Source organism: Mesoplodon mirus (genome assembly GCF_964341445.2).
Source record: "Mesoplodon mirus genome assembly, chromosome: 1".
Classification (NCBI taxonomy): Eukaryota; Metazoa; Chordata; class Mammalia; order Artiodactyla; family Ziphiidae; genus Mesoplodon; species Mesoplodon mirus.
This window is the reverse complement of record NC_138976.1, coordinates 88,692,891-88,716,980: the sequence shown is the minus strand read 5'-3', so window position 1 is coordinate 88,716,980 and position 24,090 is coordinate 88,692,891. Positions and strand designations below refer to the sequence as shown.

The following is a 24,090-nucleotide window of genomic DNA, read 5'->3' as shown; positions in this document are numbered from 1 at the left end:
CAGGCTCCAGGCTCTGCTCAGAGGCCCAGCATTGCTGCTCTGATCAGCCCAGCACAAAGAAAGGCTCTGTCGAGTGATGCCTGACGTGAGAATGTGAGGCATGATAAAGCAATGGGGAACTCTGTTCTCCTGCAGAGATCCCAAACTCTCTAAATAACCCAACCCAGGGCCACAGAATTACTGTTTGGGATTTTATCCTGGAGTCCTCCAAACACTCAGATGGGACATGGGCTTCAACTGGAAGCCTTGGTCCCCCCTGAACCCCTAGCCCTGCCTGGCTTCTTTCCCTAGGAGGGTGTTCTCTCCTCTCCTTGAACTTCCCATCTTAGGTGTCTCTCTGAGCCAACCAAACTCATTTTAAAATGTGGGAATAGAAATGGAAACAACAATAAAGAATCTCCGTTGGGGGCTCACCCAGGGCTGCTTACCTTTCGGATGTCTTTGGTTTTACTAAAGATAGATGAAAATGGCAAGCGCACCAGGTACTACAGGAACAGAAGAAGCAACCCCAACCCGCACGGGACGACGAGGTTTTGGTCAATATCCAAGGATGTTGAGTCAAAGCTCAGACATGGGTCAGTAAGCTGTTCAAAAATGAGAGAGCGTTCCATTTTCTGAATTCCGTTTTCTGAATCACAAGGCTGCTTGAAGATACTGAAGTTATTGAGCAGTCCCAGGCCTGCATCACAGAGCACTGAAGAGTCACAAAGGGTTTCTGAGTGTGGGGGAGGGGACAACATGGAGAGGGTGTGTCCACAGCCCCTCCCCCACCCACCAGTCCAGCAACCCCTTCCGCCCCTGCTGGGCCTTCCAGGTCCCTCTGCCCTACCCTGCCATCCTATTTTCCAACTCCATCTTTTCATGGTTTCATATATTTACGGTAATGAAATTTTCTGCTGTCCCATCTGTAACCCAGATACTACCTGGGTCCCCTCTACTGTTTGATAGAAACTTGACTTGGGTCTCACCAATTCCACTGCCTTAAGTGTCTGAAATACTGTCTGGAATTTTTGCTTGTACCCACACATTTATACTCAGCATCATATATGTCCTTAAATCCATCTTTCCTATAGAATCTTTTCACTATGCAAACCCAGTTATAAAGAACTTAAAAGTTCTTTTATCCAGTTTTGTGAATGTTGACTAGGGAATTTTGCTTTTTCTTGCAGTCAGCCGTTACCATCTTCAGTCAGAGGGGCTGACTCAAATAATTAAAATGAAGAATTCATTATTCAACATTCACAAAACTAAAGTTACTATAAAATAAATGTAAATAATTAAACTTTCACGAGATCTTGAGGATAAGTCTGTAGCACATATTTTTCTGAAGTTAGTGAAGCTTAAACTGCATAAAGACTTTTAGGACATGCTACACACACACACACACACACCCTTTGACAAACCAATCTGGTATTTTCAAATCTAACAATAAAGTGTTTTCTCATTTTATTCCAATCTTCCATCTTTTGTTTTGACCCTACTTCTTCCTACTCTACCTAAAATACAGACAGTCCCTGACTAGGGAACATCAATTTTCTAACGTGTGCACAAATCCCTGTCCTAGTCAGTTTGGGCTGCCGTAACAAAACACCATAGACTGGGTGCTTAAACAACAAACACTTATTTCTCATAGTTCTGGAGGCTGGGAAGTCCGAAATGAAGGCAACAGCATATTCTGTGTCTGGTGAGACCTACTTCCTGGTTCATAAACAGCTGTCTTCTCCCAGCAACCCTGCAGAAAAAGTGGGTGAGAGAGCTCTGTGAGGTCTCTTCTATAAGAGCATTAATTCCATTCATGAAGGCTCCACTGTTATGACCTAATCACCTCTCAAAGGCCCCATCTCCTAATACTATGATATTATATTGGCCTTAGGGTTTCAACATATGAGTTTGGTAGGACACAAATATTCTGTCCATAACACTACCCAAAGGCTGTGCTAAGTCCTCTGGTGGCACGGTGGGACCTAGGAATGTCAAAGCCTTAGAGAAGAATCGAGTCTTGAGCAGCCTTACCTGATTATCCTTGTGGGCCCTGTAAATATAATCTTTTCTTAAGTGTGCCTTGCCACAAAGGTTGAGAAGCTCTGCTCTATATAATCATCCCAATAAATGTTTGAAAATCAACTACCTGCCATGTTTTTCAGGCTCCTCTTGTCAGGTTTAAATAATCCCAGTATTTCCCTCCCCTCTTCCTATATCTTCCTTTCTAAACTCTTTATCTTCATGATAGCTGTTCTCTGAACTGTCTCCTAATTTCTCATGTCTTTCTTAAACTGTGATGCCCTTTATTTGACACCCATGGCCTAGCACAGTTACTTGATCTCCTGTGAAAGGGTTAAACAGCCTTCAAACCCACAGAGTCTTCTTTCAATTATGCAGGAATAGGTAACCTACCCTGAGGATAAAATCTGCCAAGAGGCACCACTTCCTCCTGACCTTGATATGCAGCCTCAGCCAAGTTTTCATTTAATAAATATTTACTACTGGAAACTAGGAGACACAAGTACCTGTAAGTCACAGGCTCTGTCCTTAAGGGCCTCGTGGTACAGTTTTAGGGGAAAGCCCTACACAGGTCAAGAGTTACATAACCGCACAGGAGAGGTCCCCCATGGCATTTGTGAATTGGCAAGTGATCTCTGGAATAGATCAGAGAAGGGACAGATGCTGTGGGTGATAACTGCTCAGACATTTTATGCTCCTTAGGAAGGTATCCCTGCATGCCTCTCCAATTTTCTGATACAAATTAACGATTCTTGGAGAAGATGGTTAAAGAAGAGCTTTTCTCTTTTAAAAGGGCACATGTTGGCTAGATATCCTTACATACATGTGTGTGCCTTGCGTGTAAAACTTACAAGAAGTTTCAATAAAAAGGCTTTTCCCAAAATGTTAATAAGATTCCTTTTCAGAACCTGGTAGAGCTCCTTCAAAATTGAAAGAAACAAAGGACTAAATGTACAGCACTTTTTTTTGCTTTTTTTTGCTTTTTGTACCAACCACAAATAAACTCCATTGGTATTTAGTAGGAGAAGTTCACAGCACTTATCCTTCCTAGACTAACATCAATGATAAATTATAAATTTATTTGTCTAATTTATAAAACATTTTGCTTTCAGCGATCTCAGTGGATTTTCACAAACATCCTGTGATGTAAACAGTACAGGTATTATTGTGCCCATTTTATCAGTAAATAAAACTGAAGCTCAGAGACGGGAAGAAACTTCCTTAGATCGTTCAGCAAGTAAGTAGTAGAGCCCTGCCTACTAAATTCCCCACATTCTCAATGCTACTATTTTAAACAATATAAATAAGTGACTTCTTAAAAGGTATGCCCTGGTACTAAAATTAAAGTGGTTATGTGATTGAGAATATTCACTTTATCCATTAAATGAGGCCAAATTTGGGAAGTAAAGAAAAGCTATTTTTGGCATCCTATCACCTCTTAGGTACCTTTTCCTTTTCATTCTCAGCACCAGTATCTTGATAAGTTTTCTCTATTGCCCTCTTAAAACCTACTTTCAAGAACTCTACTACATATGATTCTCAGTAAGGTATAAATGAATAATAAAAGTTTAAAATGTCATCCCTCCCAGGAACACATGTCACACATTTTACATATATCTAACCCCAAAGCCTTGTAATAAAGCTCTCACCAGAGCATTTCAGGCAGCCATCCTGAGGTGGCAGTGGTGGCTTTCAGTAGAGTGAGATCTTCTCCTCTCCGCCCAATGACATCTTCCCAGTTGACCTTCGTCACTACACAGAAGTCTGGTCCCAGATTTCAGGCTGCACATGGTTAGATTATCCCCAAGAAAGAGTATTTTCCAAAAGCTCTACTAGAATAGTACGCTGCCTATTGGAGGAGACTCAGTAGGGGTAAGTCGTTCGTCTAGGATTGTCACATGTCCTCAGTGCTCTCGCTCACATCCTGGCCACGGTCCCAGGGATGAGCCACGTAGAGGGAGCTTTTTTCAGGTTACCAAAAAGCCTGAAGGACAACAGATTCTAGAGTAGAATCCTTTAAAACTGAACTTAGCACTGCCGCTTTAAGATGTTCTTATGTTCATACACACACCACACTTTCATTGAACTCTACCATGTAGTATTTCTAGTAGAAATATCAAGAAAATAAGGCATTGCCTCTGCCCTCAGGCAGGTCATAGTTCAGTACGTAAGGCCTTCAAACAACTATAATAAAGTGATATGAACTATAAAAGAAGTAGGAATAAGAACACAATGAAAATACAGATGAAAGAGCAATTAATTCTTCCGCCAGGAGGGAGATGAGAGAGAGGCAGGGAAAATTTCAGACGTGGTGCCAACTGAGATGGGCCTTGTGAGGTCACCTCCTCCTCCTCTCCATCCTTGCCCTGGCCCTCTTCCTGTTCCTCACCCCCCTTCCTCCTCACCCTCCTTTGCTTCTTTCTTTAGACTTTAATTTTTAGAGCAGTTTAAGGTTCACAGCAAAACTGAGCAGAAAACACAGAGCTCCCATATGCCATCTGACCCCCCAACACCCCTCCACACACACACACAACCTCTCCCACTATCAACATCCAGCACCAGGACTTCCCTGGTGGTGCAGTGGTTACGCCTGTCAATGCAGGGCACATGGGTGCGACCCCTGGTCCGGGAAGACCCTACATGCCACGGAGCAGCTAAGCCTGTGCACCACAACTACTGAGGCAGTGCTCTAAGAGCCTGTGAGCCACAACTACTGAGCCCGCAAGCCATAACTACTGAAGCCCACGCACCTAGAGCCCGTGCTCTGCAACAAGAGAAGCCACTGCAATGAGAAGCCCATGCACCGCAACGAAGGGTAGCCCCCGCTCACTGCAACTAGAGAAAGCCTGCGTGCAGCAAAGAAGACCCAACACAGCAGAAAGGAAGGAAAGGAAAGGAAAGGAAAGAAGGGAGGGAGGGAGGGAGGGAAGGAAGGAGGGAGGGAGGGAGGAAGGAGATAAAAAAAAAAAATCCAGCACCAGAGTGGGACATTTGTTACAATCATACCTACATGGACACATCATTATCACCCAGAGCCCATAGTTTACATGAGTCAGACTAGTGTATAGTGACATGTCTCCACCATTGTAGTATCACACAGAGTAGTTTCACTGCACTGGAAATCCTCTGTGCTCTGCCTCTTCACTGCACCCTCCACCCTAACCCCTGGCAACCACCAATCTTTTTACTCTCTCCAGTGTTTTGCCTCTTCCAGAATGTCATATAGTTGAAATCATACAGTGTGTAGGTAGCCTTTTCAGATTGGCTTCTTTCACTTAGTGATATGCATTTAAGTTTCCTGCGTGTATTTTCATGGCTTAATAGCTCATTTTTTCAGTGCTGAATAAATACTATTCAGTTGTCTGGATGTACCACAGTTGATTTATCCATTCACCTTAGACATCTTGTTGCTTCCCAGTTTTGGCACCTATGAATAAAGCTCCTATAAACTCTTTTTCTTAAAAAAACACGTTGTTGAGGCATAATTCACATACCATATAATTCACCCATCAAAAGTGTACAGTTCAGGGGCTTCCCTGGTGGTGCAGTGGTTGAGAGTCCGCCTGCCGATGCAGGGGACACGGGTTCGTGCCCCAGTCCGGGAAGATCCCACATGCCGCGGAGCGGCTGGGCCCGTGAGCCATGGCTGCTGAGCCTGCGCATCCAGAGCCTGTGCTCCACAACGGGAGAGGTCACAACAGTGAGAGGCCCACGTACCACAAAAAAAAAAAAAAAAAAAAAAAAAAAGTGTACAGTTCAATGACTTTTAGTATATTCACAATGTTGTGCATCCATCATTACAATCAATTTGGGAACATTTTCATCACTCTAGAAAAGAAACTCTGTTCCCCCTAGCCTTCACCCTTCAATCTCATCACTCTCCCCAGCCCTAGGTTACCAGGAATCTACTTTCTCTATAGATTTGTCAATTCCAGACATTCATGTAAATGGAATTATACAATATGTGGCCTTTTATATCTGGCTTCTTTCACTTAGCATAATGTTTTCAAGGTTAGTCCATGTTGTTACATGTATCAGTACTTCACTTCTTTTCATGGCAAGTAATATTTCATTTTATGGATATACCACATTTTGTTTATACACTGATCAGCTGATGAACATTTGGTTTGTTTCCACTTTCAGCTATTATGAATAAAGCTGCTATGAACATTTGTGTACACATTTTGGTGCAGACATATGTTTTCATTTCTTGCTTATTCATTTTTGCAATAACTTAAAGTCACACTTTGTCTAAGTTTGTTGTTTTCTGAGATTTTGGTAATATAACCATATCATACTCCCTATGAAATGCAAGGTTTGGAGTCTAAATGCAGTTTTTGTCAAATGTCTGGGTGCATCAATTTGCCCTCCTGCCAACACTCTCAAAATTAGCCCTTGAGTCAGCAGGAATGATGGTGATGCATAATGCTTAACATTTAAAAGTAATGAACACCTTATGTTCTCAAGTTCCTATTCTTAGAAAATCAGAGGAGGGTGTGGGAAGAGAAAGTGCAATCCAGCCAAAGTGAACATGAGCAAACCTATAACATATATAAAAGTGCATGTGTGGTCACACTAAAGCATTGGGCATGTGTCTGAGGATGAGAGTAGCAAAAAAAATTAGGCTGAGAAAGAAGGGGACTCAACTGTGAATGACTTTGAATGACAGTTTAAGCAGCCTGAACTCTGGACCAAGGGAGTGGGAAGCTAGGGTTTTCATAACCAGAAGAATGGCATTCCCAGATCTCTGTTTTGGAAAGATGACTGGCAAGGTGACTGAGAGTTAGGGGGAAACATGCAAATTATATCACATAGGACTCTTTCTCTTGCAGATGATAGAAAACCTAATGAATTCTAGCTTGAGCAAAATTTTTAATTTATTGGCTTCTATTTCTCTATAACACAGGAGCAGATTCAGTTTCTGACTTGCTACCTCTTGGTTCTGCTTTCTTGGTGTTGACTCATTCTCAAGCCACTTCTCTTATAGTCCCAAGGTGGCATCCAGCCAGGAAAAACAGAATTGTTGTCCCAGTTTCTCAATCAAAGTCCCAACATTCAAGTGACTGGGACCAGCTCAGGTCATAAGAACACCCATGAAATAATTACTGGGAACCAGAGAATACTACTGGCCTAGTCTGGGTCAGTGCTACTCAAAGTGTGGTCCATGGACCAATGCCTATTTCCACATTTTTGTTACTATCTGCAACAAGATAAGTTTAGACAATGGAATATTACTCAGCCATAAAAATAAACGAAATTGAGTTCTTTGTAGTGAGGTGGATGGACCTAGAGTCTGTCATACGGAGTGAAGTAAGTCAGAAAGAGAAAAACAAATACCATATGCTAACACATAGATATGGAATCTAAACAAACAGAAATGGTTCTGAAGAACCTAGGGGCAGGACAGGAATAAAGACACAGAGAATGGACTTAAGGACATGGGGAGGGGGAAGGGTAAGCTGGGACGAAGTGAGAGAGTGGCATGGACATATATACACTACCAAATGTAAAATAGATAGCTAGTGGGAAACAGCCACATAGCACAGGGAGATCAGCTCGGTGCTTTGCGGCCACCTAGAGGGTTGGGATAGGGAGGGTGGGAGGGAGATGCAAGAGGGCGGAGATATGGGGATATATGTATATGTATAGCTGATTCACTTTGTTATACAGCAGAAACTAACACACCATTGTAAAGCAATTATACTCCAATAAAGATGTTAAAAAAAAAGGTAAGTATAGAAACTGAGGATGGTTAGAAACTTGTACTGCAATTTGAGAGAGTAATTAAATTTAATAATAAAAACTGAGGCTTATATTTTGTATGTCATAGTTCATGTGTCATTTCTCCAGTGATTCATTTTTACTATATTTTATACAAGTACCAGTCCACAGTGGATGGGGGTGTGGGAGATGAAGCAAACTGGTCCTTCACCACAGATAGTCTGAGAAACCATGGTCTCATATACATGGTCCACTGTGAATCCTGCGGGTGAATCAACATTTTGGAAGCACACAGGGAGACTTTGGGGAGCTCTTTCCCCCTCGCCATGAAAGAAGGCAAAAATAAATGTCCACTATAATCGGGATCTTAGTTGGAGAGAGGAAGGACATTCCCAGACTTACTTTAGCTCTCTTATTTTCTCATGCTTTTTTCCGCGTTGACCTGCCCTTATTCAGAGTCCCTAGTAAGAATTTACTCTGCATAAGCTTTGGATATGGCCAGTTTAATAGGCTAAACATTACATGGGCATTCATCTACCTTGCCCATTAAAACTTTTATTACTAGAATCAAAGCATTTGAATGGCTCTCTTAAGCCATTAAGAGAAAAACAACTTTGAGCTAGACTAACACAAGGTAATTACTAAGCTGAGCGAAATTCCTCTGCCATGCTCTTGGCACTGAGGTATGGAAACTCTACAGCCCTATAAGAAGTCTGAAGGTAAAAAAATTTTTTATACAAATTTCAGGGGTCTAAGTTTCTCATTAAAAGTACATTTTAGAAAGTTGTTTTAAGTTAACTTGCTAGGGCAGTTGTACGGCAAGGAGATGGATGTAGCAATTTGTCAAACTGCAGCTTTCATCTCTCTTTTAAAATAATATGGAAACAATAAAAACACAATTAAAACTAAAATTAAAAAAGCATAATCTGAAAGAGTATTTTGATTTTTTTCTAATTAAAGCTCTGCAATTAAAGTTTTGCTGGAGAACAACCTGTGTTTTTAATCTCACAAAGGGCTAATAAATGCACAGAATTTGAGATGTCTGCTAAAACTCAGAGCTGGAAGTGACCTTGGAGAACCTTCTAGTCTGGCTTTCTCATTTTACAAATTGGAAACTGAGGCCAGAGCAGGTTTATTTCTTTTTTCCTTAATCCTTTCTTTCATGTGTGTGCATGTGTGTGTTTTCTCTTGGTGTCTGCACATAATTTAGTCACTCAATATAGGACTTTCTTCTTTCCAGTATGAAGACAAGGACTCAACAAACACCAAATTTTATGCAGTACTACCTTGAAATCTGCAATTTTTGCCTAAGTGAACTTCACAAACCATTGAGATAGTAATGCATTTTTGTGAAAACCAAATGGAAATACAGCATGTGCCTTCATGCCTTCTGCAATAAAATAAGCTGAATGTAACTTCAGTATTCTTTGGTGACCCCAGCTTAGTCTAATAAACAGCTGTGATACTGCAGAGGAGCAGGTGTAGGCGGTCTGGGACATGGACACTAATGTGCATTGTCTCCAGCAGTGCCCCACAAACCTGCTATCATTTTAAAAATCCATCACCTGTATTTTAGGAGTTTACCTCTTTTTCATATAAACACAACAATTGTTTGTCAAATATACATACGCAGTGCAAAACCGACCTATGACAGAACTGCCTTTAGCAGGTCACAGGGCTACCCTAAAGAGTTAATGAAGTTTGGATCACTTTTATCCCCTCAGGGGGTGAGGGAACGACAGGAAGGAAATGGAATATAACAAATAATATAAGATTTGGTGGGTACTTAATTTGTGCCCCAAACTTTCACTCATTTCATTTCTTAACTATCTTGTGAGAGAAGAATTATTTCTCTCACTTCACAGATAACAAGACTGAGCCCCAGAAAGATTAAATAACTTGCCCAAGGCCATAAGAGCTAAAAAGTGAAAAAGTAAGGATTTGAACCAAGCTTGCTTTGGTCCCAGACGTGCGTCTTCAGTCCACACAATACTGTCTCAGAGAGTAGAGTCACTGGGTGTTGATCACTGACTTCATTTTAACATGCCAGGAGCTGTATTTTGCTGTATAACAAACCACCCCCAAAATTAGTGGCTTAAAACAATGAACATTTTATTTGCTCATAATTCTGCAATCTGGGTTGGGCTTGGCTGGGTGACCCTTCTGTTGATCTTACTGATGGCTACTCATGTGGATTCATCCAGCTGGCAGGTCAGCAGGGGCCTGGGATTGACTGAGACACTGGGATGGCCAGGCTTGTCTCTCAGGGCCTCTCCCTCTTATGTGGCTTTTCTGACAGCCTCTCCACATAGCTCTAGCAGGCTAACAGAATTCTTATAAAGCAGTTCATGGCTCTGAAGAGAACAAAAGCAGAACTTCTTAAGGCTTGGAACAAGAACTGATAGAGCATCACTCTGCCACTTCCAGTTAATTAAAATAAGTCATACTCCCAACTCAGGTTCTAAGAAAGAGGACTACACAGAGGCAAATACTGGGAGATCACGGGGGGCCAACAATGTAACAGTGGTCGCTATACTCTTCTTGAACTGTGGTACAATCAACTGTAAAAGTTGCTGTTTCTTCTATATCTTCCATTTTTCTTATGTCCAGTTTTTCACTCTTTTCCTGTTTGTTTCTCCACTTTCTCCTACCATTTCTTAGCTTTTCTGCATTGTAACTGGCCTTCCCTAGGCAGCCACAAATAAAGGATGCCTCTCCTTCAGAGCAGTGAACTGACCAATCGCATCTTGTCAACCCTTTTCTTCAGGTCATCAGTCTTTGCTAAAGTGTTCTACTGACAGAGGTTTCTTTGTCTAGGTTTTTGTTTCATTTTGCTTTGCTTTATAAACTGGGTTCAAAGCTGGAAGTCTAATTTAAAGGAAATAGGACATTACTGCCTCAAGAAGCAACTTAAGTGAGTACATTTAAAAGCTTCACCCTTATAAATAAAATTTAGAATCTATCATACTCCTCTTCAGTTTTACCTGCAAGAAGGCAACATGTCCAGTTCAATGGCCAAGGCAACAAATCAATGTTTATCATGTTTTACATGCTTTAAATTCCTCTAGCAGTCATTCACCAGGGCAGAGAAGGAAGAGAGGCCTGTAGGAATCAGATAATTTCCAGCATTACAATTCTAGTTCACAGCAGGTTGCTTCTTACATGTAGCTAAAATGAGATCAGATTAAATTTCCATTGCATCATTCAACCTGTCTGATCACTGCTTTCTGCTGGCAGGAGAGTTTCAAGAGTACTAAGAATTAGGGCCAGGAGAACTTGCTGTACAGATACCACAAGCATGAAGAGGGCAAAGGAAGTAAGAGAAAAAAATTGTAAACACCCAAGGTGAAAATTCTTGCAGAAGGGGATCATGGGTTTCCATTTGAAATACTGAGGAATTAAAATGAAAGTTAAAATAAAAGTTGAAACGTGAATTACCCTTCAAGTGTTTCCAAATCCATTCACTGACAATGTTTATCATTGTGTCTTTTATTCTGCTCCCTGAGGCCAGTCACTGGATCCTTGATTGTTGGATTACATCTCCACCAGACATTTAGGTACAAAAATGAAAGGGGATTAAATTTAATTTGGCTATGAATTGCTCAAGTGAAGGAGGCAACTGAGATAAAATGTCTGTTACTATTTTAGACTAATTCATTGACTCTACTCTGTGTTCTGTCGTCACAAACATAAAAAGTTGATTGAAAATGGGTGTAAATTCATACATAAATAATACACAAACTCATTACAACCCTCATAATGATTTACAAAGTCCAATAAATATTCTATGAAAATTTGGAGAATCTGACTAGATTCTGATGTTCTCAGGAAGAAAAAATTGATAAGTTTATCAAAGAAATTTTTGAATGAAGAATATGAACGGCAGCCACACTAGATATTTAAATACAGCATAAGGCTGAGCTGGAGGGAGTGGTTCCCACCAGCACCAGTGTCCACATGGTGGGGAGAGCTCCAACGGTGGCTGCCGCCAGTTGACTCTGTCCCCAGGGTGAACAGCAGTCGTCACCATCCCTCACCCCATGCCTCTCTGGGAAACTCTCCAAGACCAGTAAGCATTTTTTGTGAGAAGTCTCTTTTAAAACTGCTTTTGCTATATCCCATAAATTTTGGCATCAACATGTCTCATGGTCTGCCTGAAGGACAGGGCCTGGATCTGATCCCATCTCTTCATCACAACCTCCAATTCTCCCCCTGGACCAGCCTTCACCACCCTCAGCCTCAAGTCACCTGTCATGGTCTCCCACACGAGCTCCACTCTTTTTACCCTTTTGCTCACATGTTAGCTTCTGCCCTTTTATATGGAAAAAAAACTTTCTATGGTGAAAAAAAACAAGGCTATGATAATTAAAATAAGACACTACAGAAAGAAGGAAAAATATAAAGATATAGAACACACACTAGACAGTCCAGAATTGATTTTTTTCCATACAAGAATTTGCTAGAAAACAAAAGTGACATCACCAGAAAGGAAGAACTATTCATTAACTTGTGCAGGAATAACTGGGTAGGAATTTAAGGGAAATAAAATTAATTTAGACCCATCTTTCATAGTGTAAAACAAAATAAATCCCAGATATATTAAAAAGTTAAATATTTTTAAAACATCCTTTTCCAAATGCCCACTCAAACAAGGTATTAGATCTGTGAATTTAAAACCAAGGATGACTACCTAAGCTTAAAATCCTTTTAAGAAATCATAAAACAAAAGACCAACTGTTCAGACTACATAAAATTTGAAACTTCTATTTGTAAAAAAAAAAAAAAGAGTAGCAAAACCAATTTTTTAAAAAAGAACAACAGCAGATTGAGAAAATGCATTATTTTATTATTATAGCAAAAGAAAACATTTTCACATTTATTTTTACTTTTTAAAAAAATTTTTGTTTATCTTTGGCTGCGTTGGGTCTCCATTGCTGCGTGCGGGATTTTCTTTAGTTGTGGCGAGTGGGGGCTACTCTTCATTGTGGGACACGGGCTTCTCATTGTGGTGGTTTCTCTTGTTGCAGAGTACAGGCTCTAGGCGTGCGGGCTTCATTAGTTGCAGCACGCAGGCTCAGTAGTTGTGGCTCACGGGCTCTAGAGCGCAGGCTCAGTAGTTGTGCTGCAGGGGCTTAGCTGCTTCGCGGCATGTGGGATCTTCCTGGACCAGGGCTTGAACCCGTGTGCCCTGCATTGGCAGGCAGATTCTTAACCACTGTGCCACCAGGGAAGTCTCCACATTTATTATTTGTTGATGAATTTTTTTTCTGTATGTGGCCTTTGTTCAGGGCAACAGAATTAATATTCCTAAAACCCCATTTCCTTATGACATTTCTTTGCAGGAGTATAGCAATTCTCTGTTGTTTACCATTCTCTAATGTCAGTCATTTTCAGTACAACCTTCACATACTCACCATATCCATAGGCCATCTCTACCCAATATTTATTTAATAATTTTTGTTAAATCAACTGTTTTACTTAAATAAATTTACCTTTGTTCCAACCAATAATTTCTATGAAATCAGAAGTTTTATGTAAATGAGATTTAAATGTATAATACAAATTTAAAACACAAATATGTCTACCATTGAAAATTACCTATGCTGACTGTGATGATTAATTTTAATGTCAACTTGGCTAGGATGTGGTGTCCCACTGTTTGGTCAAACATCAGTCAATGTTACAGTTATAGTGGTTTTTTAAGATGTGATTACCATTTAAATCAGAAGACTCTGAGTAAAGCTGATGGCTTTCCATAATGTGTGTGGGCCGCATCCAATCAGTTGAAAGACTTGAGATAAAAGACTGAGGTCCCCCAAAGAAGAGGGAATTTGGCCTCCAGACTGCCTTCAGATTCAAGACTTCAACATCAACTCCTGCCGGAATTTCTAGTCTGCTGGCCTGCACTGCAGTTTTTGAGCTTGAAAGCTTCCACAATCACATGAGCTAATTCTTTAAAATAAATCCTCACCCTGTCTATCTGTGTGTGTGTGTGTGTGTGTGTGTGTGTGTGTGTGTATACACTCATACACTCTATCCTATTGGTTCTATTTCTCTGGAGAACCTTGGCCATCCTTTGGGAACACTGACTTTACAAATCACATTCAAGAGTCTTGGCCTGGATGCCAATGTCCACCTAAATCTGGCTTCTCCTTGCTGTTCCAAATTCATTTCATGTGACTTTCCACTGCACACTCTGCTTTATCCATCTGGTCACCTCACACCTTTGTTTGTGCTCTGTACTCTGCTGAGAATGCTTTGATTTGCCAGGCCTCCCCAGTTACTACCTTCAAGGCCTGGAACAATTACCACATGGGGAGCTAAGGAAGAAATCAGATTCTCACATTTTGACATATATAAAACCAACTTTGGAAAATAAGTTTCCATCTCATATGCCAATTCTGACTAAGTGGCGGTAGCTTCTTGGAACATGTTAAGGAGGATTCTGAGGCTTGGAAAGAACACAGTGATCTGTTAGTGATATCTAACAGCAGAAGGGTGAGAAGGGGTCAGACTGGTAATAAACTCATTTGCTCTCTGGTGTGATTATTAAGAAAACTAGCCAGAAGTATTTTCCTGAGCCCTTTCCAATGCCTACTCAAACAAGATATCAGATCTATGAATTTTTTTAAAAAACCAATTTACTTTCTAGTCATTTCCCTGATTTACCTATATAGGGACGTCAACCAAGAGCATTCAAACAAAGGTAGAAAGAGAACAGAGAGCAACCTACATTTGCTTCCCCAAAACCTGCTTTTTCACATAATACCAAACATCGAAACAGAATCTACCTACTGGAATGAGTGAGTGGGGAATACAAATATCCCCAGCATGACCACTTAGCTTTTCCGTGGCCAAGCTGCCCAGCACCTGACACTGGGACATCCTTATAAACATTTGGGGAAATCACTAGGTATGAAAATTCTCTTGGAGCTGAAAAGTTGCATTGGTCCTTCCCTCACATCCCTGCCTTCCCGTCCCTGGATTGCTAGAATGAGAAAAGAAGCAACCCTTTGCAGCACACCAAGATCTGAGTTTGCCTGATAGATACAGATTTTCCTAAAAAACAACCTAAAATTGTCCTGATAGGAAATCATCCTATGCCTGGTTTTCAATAGTTCTTGCCTGTGTTCTTTAAGATTGGGAATAGCGGGGTGGCATGAGTATTATACAGATGGATTAGGTTACTTTCATTTATTCTGAACTTGAGCACTTCCTTCCATCACAACAATGTGACAGACACTGAAGAGACAAAGAAAACTCATATTTGGTTTGTGTTTTCAAGGAGCTTGTAGCTTAATGACAGTCAAAGAACATATAGAAACATATCTTAGACCAGGGTCGGCAAACTTTGTTTTATGAAAGACCAGATAGTGAATGTTTTCAGCTCTGTGGGCCATATATTTTCTGCTGCAACTACTCAACTCTGCTGTTGAAGCACAAAAGCAGCATAGACAATACTTAAATAGATGGGTGTGGCTATGTTCTAATAAAAATGTGTTTACAGGAAAAGGCTATTGGTCAGGTGTGGCCTCTAATTTGCTGATCCCTGACTTAGACTCTACTAGATGTATTAGGACCTGAGATGAGCACCTCTCAGAGGAAGAGTTTAAAAAAAAAGGGGGGTGAGGGTGGGGATCAGTCTTTGGTTAATGTGGTCGTTTGAATAATCACAACCTTATCCGTTGATTGTGATTTTTAAATTTATTAAAAATCTCACGGGACCTCCCTGGTGATGCAGTGGTTAAGAATCCACCTGCCAATACAGGAGACAAGGGTTCGAGCCCTGGTCCGGGATGATCCCACATGCTGCAGAGCAACTAAGCCCGTGTGCCACAACTACTGAGCCCACGGGCTGCAACTACTGAAGCCCGCATGCCCTAGAGCCTATGCTCCTCAACAAGAGAAGCCACTGCAATGAGCAGCCCACGCACCATAACGAAGAGTAGCCCCCGCTCGACACAACTTGAGAAAGCCTGCACACAGCAACAAAGACCCAACACAGCCATAAATAAATAAATAAATAAATAAATAAATTTATTTTTAAAAATAAAAATAAAACATATGTAACTCTCAGTAAGATCTATGGCATTTCTTATGAATATGTGAGGAAATAAAGCAGTTATATTGAATAATAGAATGACTTTATTCATTTTAAAATATTTTTAATACAAGATTTTCTATAGTCATAATTCATTCAATGAGGAGCAACTGCTAAATATGAAAATGATGTTGTAGAAACCTACAGGGCAGAGCAGAGAAAGCCCTAGAGGGAAATAAGAAGAGTCTTACAGAACGTGTTCAGTGGAAATATGCCCCTGTCATGCACAGAGTTCCTAATTTTTCAAATCATCATGAAATATTCTGGAAAAACCATCCTCACCCCAAAATCTCAACAAAGGCTCTCTTTTTTTAAAAATTAATTAATTTTTTTGACATGTTTATTCGAGTATAATTGCTTTACAATGGGGTTTTATTTTCTGCTTTATAACAAAGTGAATCAGCTATACATATACATATGTTCCCATATCTCCTCCCTCTTGCAACTCCCTCACACTCTCCTATCCCACCCCTCTAGGTGGTCACAAAGCACCAAGTTGATCTCCCAGTGCTATGTGGCTGCTTCCCACTAGCTATCTATTTTACATTTCATAGTGTATATATGTCCATGCCTCTCTCTCACTTCATCCCAGCTTACACTTCCCACTCCCTTTGTCCTCAAGTCCATTCTATACATCTGCATCTTTATTCCTGTCCTGCCCCTAGGTTCTTCAGAACCCTTTTTTTTTTACATTCCATATATATGTGTTAACATATGGTATTTGTTTTTCTCTTTCTGACTTACTTCACTCTCAGTGACAGACTCTAGGTCTATCCACCTCACTACAAATAACTCAATTTAATTTCTTTTTATGGCTAAGTAATATTCCATTGTACATATGTTCCACATCTTCTTTATCCTTTCATCTGTCGATGGACACTTAGGTTGCTTCCATGTCCTGGCTATTGTAAATACAGATGCAGTGAACATTGTGGTACATGACTCTTTTTGAGTTATGGTTTTCTCAGGGTATATGCCCAGTAGTGGGATTGCTGGGTCGTATGGTAGTTCTATTTTTAGTTTTTTGAGGAACCTCCATACTGTTCTCCGTAGTGGCTGTATCAGTTTACATTCCCACCAACAGTGCAAGAGGGTTCGCTTTTCTCTACACCCTCTCCAGCATTGTTTGTAGATTTTTTGATGATGGTCATTCTGACTGGTGTGAGGTGATACCTCACTGTAGTTTTGATTTGCATTTCTCTAATGATTAGTGATGTTGAGCATCCTTTCATGTGTTTGTTGGCAATCTGTGTAACTTCTTTGGAGAAATGTCTATTTAGGTCTTCTGCCCATTTTTGGATTGGGTTGTTTGTTTATTTGATATTGAGCTGCATGAGTTGCTTGTATGTTTTGGAGATTAATCCTTTGTCAATTGCTTCACTTGCAAATATTTTCTCCCATTCTGAGGGCTGTCTTTTTGCCTCATTTATGGTTTCCTTTGCTGTGCAAAAGCTTTGAAGTTTCATTAGGTCCCATTTGTTTATTTTTGTTTTCATTTCCATTTCTCCAGGAGGTGGGTCAAAAAGGATCTTGCTGTGATTTATGTCACAGACTGTTCTGCCTATGTTTTCCTCTAAGAGTTTTATAATGTCCGGCCTTACATTTAGGTCTTTAATCCATTTTGAGCTTATTTTTGTGTATGGTGTTAGGGAGTGTTCTAATTTCAATCTCTTACATGTAGTTGTCCAGTTTTCGCAGCAACACTTATTGAAGAGGCTGTCTTTTCTCCATTGTATATTCTTGTCTCCTTTAACAAAAATAAGGTGACCATATGTGCATACGTTTATCTCTGGGCTTTCTATCTTGTTCCATTGATCTATATCTCTGTTTTTGTGCCAGTACCATATTGTCTTGATTATTGTAGCTTTGTAGTGTAGTCTGAAGTCTGGGAGCCTGATTCCTACAGCTCCAGTTTTTCTTTCTCAAGATTGCTTTGGCTATTCAGGGTCTTTTGTGTTTCCATATAAATTGTGAAATTTTTTGTTCTAGTTCTGTGAAAAATGCCATTGGTAGTTTGATAAGGATTGCATTGACTCTGTAGATTGCTTTGGGTAGTATAGTCATTTTCACAATGTTGATTCTTCCAATCCAAGAACATGATATATTTCTCTGCCTGCTTCTGTCATCTTTAATTTCTTTAATCAGTGTCTTATAGTTTTCTGCATACAGGTCTTTTGTCTCCTTAGATAGGTTTATTCCTAGGTATTTTATTCTTTTTGTTGCAATGGTAAATTGGACTGTTTCCTTAATTTTTCTTTCAAATTTTTCATTATTAGTGTATAGGAATGCAAGAGATTTCTGTGCATTAATTTTGTATCCTGCTACTTTACCAAATTCATTGATTAGCTCTAGTAGTTTTCTGGTAGCATCTTTAGGATTCTCTATGCATAGTATCATGTCATCTGCAAACAGAGACAGCTTGACTTCTTCTTTCCCTATTTGGATTCCTTTTCTTTCTTTTTCTTCTTTGATTGCTGTGGCTAAAACTTCCAAAACTATGTTGAATAATAGTGGTGAGAGTGGACAACCTTGTCTTGTTCCTGATCTTACAGGAAATGGTTTAAGTTTTTCACCATTGAGAATGATGTTGGCTGTGGGGTTGTCATATATGGCCTTTATTATGTTGAGGTAAGTTCGCTCTATGCCTACTTTCTGGAGGGTTTTTATGATAAATGGGTGTTGAATTTTGTCAAAAGCTTTTTCTGCATCTATTGAGATGATCATATGGTTTTTCTCCTTCAGTTTGTTAATATGGTGTATCACACTGATTGATTTGCATATATTGAAGAATCCTTGCATTCCTGGGATAAACCCCACTTGATCATGGTGTATGATCCTTTTCATGTGCTGTTGGATTCTGTTTGCTAGTATTTTGTTGAGGATTTTTGCATCTATGTTCATCAGTGATATTGGCCTGTAGTTTTCTTTCTTTGTGACATCCTTGTCTGGTTTGGGTATCAAGGTGATGGTGGCCTCATAGAATGAGTTTGGGAGTATTCCTCCCTCTGCTATATTTTGGGAGAGTTTGAGAAGGATAGGTGTTAGCTCTTCTCTAAATGTTTGGTAGAATTCGCCTGTGAAGCCATCTGGTCCTGGGCTTTTGTTTGTTGGAAGATTTTTAATCACAGTTTCAATTTCAGTGTTTGTGATTGGTCTGTTTCTATTTTCTATTTCTATATCTTCCTGGTTCAGTCTCAGAAGGTTGTGCTTTTCTAAGAATTGGTCCATTTCTTCCAGGTCTAATGGTTTATCAATTTTGTTCTCAAAGAATCAGCTTTTAGTTTTATGGATCTTTGCTGTTGCTTCCTTCATTTCTTTTTCATTTATTTCTGATCTGATCTTTATGATTTCTTTCCTTCTGCTAACTTTGGAGGTTTGTTGGTTCTTCTTTCTCTAATTGCTTTAGATGTAAGGTTAGGTTGTTTATTTGAGAACAAAGGCTCTCTTTTTCATTCATGTTCCCTCCAGCAACTAGAAATTCATTGAGCAGTGGGGCAAATAAAAAGTCTGGAAAATCTGATGGAAGATCAGAAAGCACTATCTTACTATTAGAGATACTGATGTTCTAAGGAAATTCTGGCCTTGCAAAAAGAACTTGTTTCTGAAAAGTTGATTTCAGAAGTCCACTGAAACAAAGACTTCGGGTAGGTACCGCCACTGACTCAGCTTGCATGACAGAGCAACTTATCTCCCAAAGTTCATTGCACTGTCCCTCATGATATCATTAAACTTCAGTGTCCTAGAGGTTATGGGGGAAACTACTCCCTGTTTCACTGTGAAACCAAAGTCCAGATAGATGAAGCTACAGTGAGTAGCACAATCACTGCCATCATTCACAAAATGACTAAATTTCTGGAGGCGACAGTGGAAGCAAAACTGAGGGACTGGCCATCTGGCAAACTTCACTTCCACATCACTGACGCCCCTCCTCTATCCCCAATACATATAGTTCCTTTATATTTGAATCCCCATCAAAATATCCCAAAGACAGCAGTTGATAAATATTGATATATCTCTTACTCCCAATTGGGTATTTACATTTTTAAAGAGGACTCTTAAAGACCAAAAAGTAATGGTAAAACTTCCAGCATCATGAGTGATAAAATAACTTTATTGGAAATGGGAAGAACCCTGACTATCGGTTTCCCAAACCACTTAAAAAACAGGCTTTGTTGATTAAGATACTAGTGGATAATCAGCTGTCCATTCACCATATCAAACATGTTTTTCACAATTTTAAGACAAATCATTATGTCGTGATAAGCTATCCAATGGATTTGGTTAACTAAGTTTCTTTCTAAGTATGTTTACATAATGTCTCACTCTCAAGAATCTGAAATAAGAAACAAACATCACTTGGTTACCCACTCTATTGTATAGTGCTAGATTCTGGGAATACTAAGAAATACAAGACATGCTTCCTGTTCTGAAGAATTCTGCATAGTCAAAATAAATAGTAAAGCAGATCTTCATTTGGCCAGTACAAATCCCCACAAAAGTGCAATAACACACTTACCAAAATCACTGTTTTTCTACTGGTTTCCCACTGCATTTAAAATAAAGACAAAACTTCTTAACAGGCCCATGAAAACCCATATGCTCTAGGTGACAGCCTCTTCTCTGGCCATAAGCCCACTTTCCCTCTCTGCTCCAGACATACCATCCATCTTTCAGTCCCTCATTCTTACCACTCTCCCTCCTTCCCCAGGGCCTTTGAACAGGCTTTTTCCTGAGCCTGGAAAAGTCTTCAATCTGCTTTCTCCCTAGACAATTCCTTTCACTATCAGCACTCAGATCCATTGTAACCACCACCCTCCATTATAGGCTTTCATTGCCCCCACGTGCCTATCCCCATATTTTTCACAGTAGCAAATCTTTTATTCATTACATAGTTATTTTATTAATATATTTCTCTCTACTCAAAGCTCCATGAAGGCAAAGATCATGTCTATTTTCTGCTTATCACTGAATCACTAGTGCTTAGCATATAATAGTGGTTCAATAGATACTTGTCTAGATGAATGGATGAATGAATGAATACCTGGACTTCTATAAATAAATTCATTTATATCTCTTTTATTTGATAATAGTAATTTCATATATAGTTATTAAAAGTCTAAAGTTCATTCAGCAAATATTTATAAAATTCCTACTATGTACCTGGCACTCTGCTCAGCACTGTAATACAAAGATAAAGACATTGTCCCTATCCATGCTGCCTACTGAAGCAGATGAGTAAACAAATAATTACAACACAACATTCATTATAGATAAGAGAAATCCAAAGTGCTATGAGAGCACAGAGGCAAGAATTAACTCTGCTTGGGGAAGCTGAAGAAGACTTCGAAGGAATTGACATTTGAGTTCTTCAAGAAGAAATAAAAGTGCAAAGGGCAAAATAGTGAGAGAAGGCATCCTATGGAGAAAACAGAATGGGAAAAAAGTCAAAAGGTTTGAAGAGCTTAGGATAGGCATGGAAAAGCAAATAGTTCTGTACCACTGTGACTGAGAGTTCATGGAAAGGGAATGACTTGACATGGGATGGAAATTGTAGGCTGACATGAAGCGATGAGGACATGTTAAATCTAAGGTAGGAACAACCCACCCACATGGGACTGAATGGCAGTTAGTGGGAGGTACAGAACAAAGGTTTGGGAAAGTACTAAGAAAGAGAGAAATACCCTCATGGAAATGATATGGGATATTTGGGAATCAGGGACTCCCTGTCTCTGATCACTTTTTCAAAATCATACTTGATAGGACAGTGTTTCCCACACTTCCCTAATGGCAAGAATCGCACGGCTGTTAAAGTACATATTCTAGGGACATATCCCAACCCTTCTGAATCAGCGTTCCCAAAGGAGAAACGAGGAATTCTGAATGTTTAACCAACAGTCTAGGTAACTTTTATTATCAGGGGAACATGAGAAACATTTTCAAAAGGAACTCCTATTCTACCTTCAGTTAGGCTCACCATCCTTTTCTTCAGCACTGTCCATTGGCCTGTCAAGAATGTGGCTGTCCAAGAAAATATCAACTTCAATTAGCAATTAACATTGCTAATCGCCTGACTCTTATTTCCAATAAAGTGATAAAATATGACTGTGCTAGCACAGGGAAAATACAAGCGTAATCAGCATATCACTGGGAGAACTGCATACACTACTGGAGGAAAATTTCAACTAATTATGCTCAAATATAAACTAGACTCTGTGTAGAAGGAAGAAAGCTCATGAACTTCTTCCATTAGTGAGGTGGCTGATTTCTTAGGTCTGCAAATCCATTTGCTTCTCCTCAAGTGACTAACTATCAATTAAATCATCTGTTGAGTTCCCATGAGCTGTGTGGTTGACTACAAAACAACTGAAATGATTTCAATGCTTAGTCATTGAGGTTTTCACTGACAGAGAATGGAGAAAGGATATACACTATGTAACACAGCCCAGTCTGTGTTTATCACACACCCCCAATCCCCCGTACTGGAAAAAACTCTTACTGTGTTATTGAGGTATTAGTGTTCAGAATTTGAGTTGGCCATACTGTAATCATTTGAATAGCAGCTATTCATTTAGCCTACACATTTCCTGTGACCAGCTGGACCATCACCTGACTATCCACAATTGTAGATGCACATATAAACTTGGGTGTTGTAAGCCTGAACCACTTCTTTTTTTTTTTAATAAATTTATTTATTTTTATTTTATTTATCTATTTTTGGCTGCGTTGGGTCTTCGTTGCTGCATGCGGGCTTTTCTCTGGTTGTGGCGAGCAGGGGCTACCCGTCATTGCAGTGCACGGGCTTCTCATTGCGGTGGTTTCATTTGTTGTGGAGCACAGGCTCTAGGTGCATGGGCTTCAGCAGCTGTGGCACGTGGGCTCAGTAGTTGTGGCTCATGGGCTCTAGAGCACAGGCTCAGTAATTGTGGCACATGGGCTTAGCTGCTCCATGGCATGTGGGATCTTCCCAGACCAGGGCTCGAACCCGTGTCCTCTGCATTGGCAGGCGGATTCTTAACCACTGCGCCACCAGGGAAGCCCCCTGAACCACTTCTAATGGGAAGCTTTTGCCCTTCTTGGGGATCCAGCTGGGTAACTGCCTTGAACCTTGGAACTCACTGAAAAGCAATACAGTGGAATCTGGGTTGTTTATACAATTTCCTTCATGGTTTTAGCTAAATAATTTCATATCTCTATGCCTCAGCTTCCTCACCTGCTATTCATCATAAACGCTGTCTTTTTAGCCTGTATCATATAGTACTATAAAAAGAAAAGATGGTTTTAAGAGTTTGCTTGACAGGATATCAAAATTACATGTTGGCATCAAATCAAATTTAAAGGGAAGCCTTATGTTTCAGTGGGCAAATATGTATAATCTGTTGTTTTTCTCATTTATAAATCAAATTAAATGAAGCTAAATTTACAATAGGCACCCTATCTGAGGCAACAGAAAATTGCCGTGAGGGGGAAAATTTTGTTCAAAAGCAGAACACCTGAGAGGTAAATACTACTATGTCTATATTTTATCTTTCTTTCCTAATGACATTTGAATGTAAAATAAGATGCTCTTAATAAAAGATAACTTTTGAAGACACAAAGTTGAAGGTGATCAATTGGCGTAGTGAGGGCAAAGGGCAAATAACAGTGGTTAAAGATTAAATGGGAAATGAAGAGCATGTAACATTGTTATAGATGGGAAGAGAAAGGAGAGTAGCTGGGGGCAAAACAGGACTGCTACTTTGTTTTCAGATAATATAATCATGGTTGCCTTATAGTTTTCAGCTTTTCAAAATGAGGATTATGGGCTGATCATTCAAGAAATGTAATGTATGTTTTCAAGAAATATAATGCATGTTTTCAGATACATTAAAACGTATGTATATTAAATTTAATATTAATTTTAAAAATTTTATTGGAGTATAGTTGATTTACAATGTTGTGTTAGTTTCAGGTGTACAGCAAAGTGATTCAGTTATCATATACATACATTCATTCTTTTTCAGATTCTTTTCCCATATAGGTTATTACAGAATACTGAGTAGAGTTCCCTGTGCTATACAGTAGGGCCTTGATGGTTATCTAGTTTATATATAGTAGTGCGTGTATGTTAATCTCAAGTTCCTAATTTGTCCCTCCTCTCCATGTTTCCCCTTTGGTAACCATGTTTGTTTTCGAAATTTGTGAGTCTTTTTCTGTTTTGTCAATAAGTTTATTTATATCATTTTTAATTAGATTCCACATATGAGGGATATCATATTTGTCTTTCTCTA

At 39.6% G+C, this 24,090-nt stretch overlaps 1 protein-coding gene across 1 annotated transcript in view; it reads right to left on the bottom strand.

Moving 5' to 3' along the window:
* Positions 1-24,090, bottom strand: part of SPATA31D1 (SPATA31 subfamily D member 1) — a gene marked incomplete at its 5' end in the record, with an annotated part of 88,244 nt that overhangs the window by 4,740 nt on the left and 59,414 nt on the right. The window contains 3 exon segments of the mRNA XM_082616792.1: positions 429-485; positions 489-583; positions 586-715. Of these exon segments, the coding sequence (XP_082472918.1) occupies positions 429-485; positions 489-583; positions 586-715 (282 nt within the window).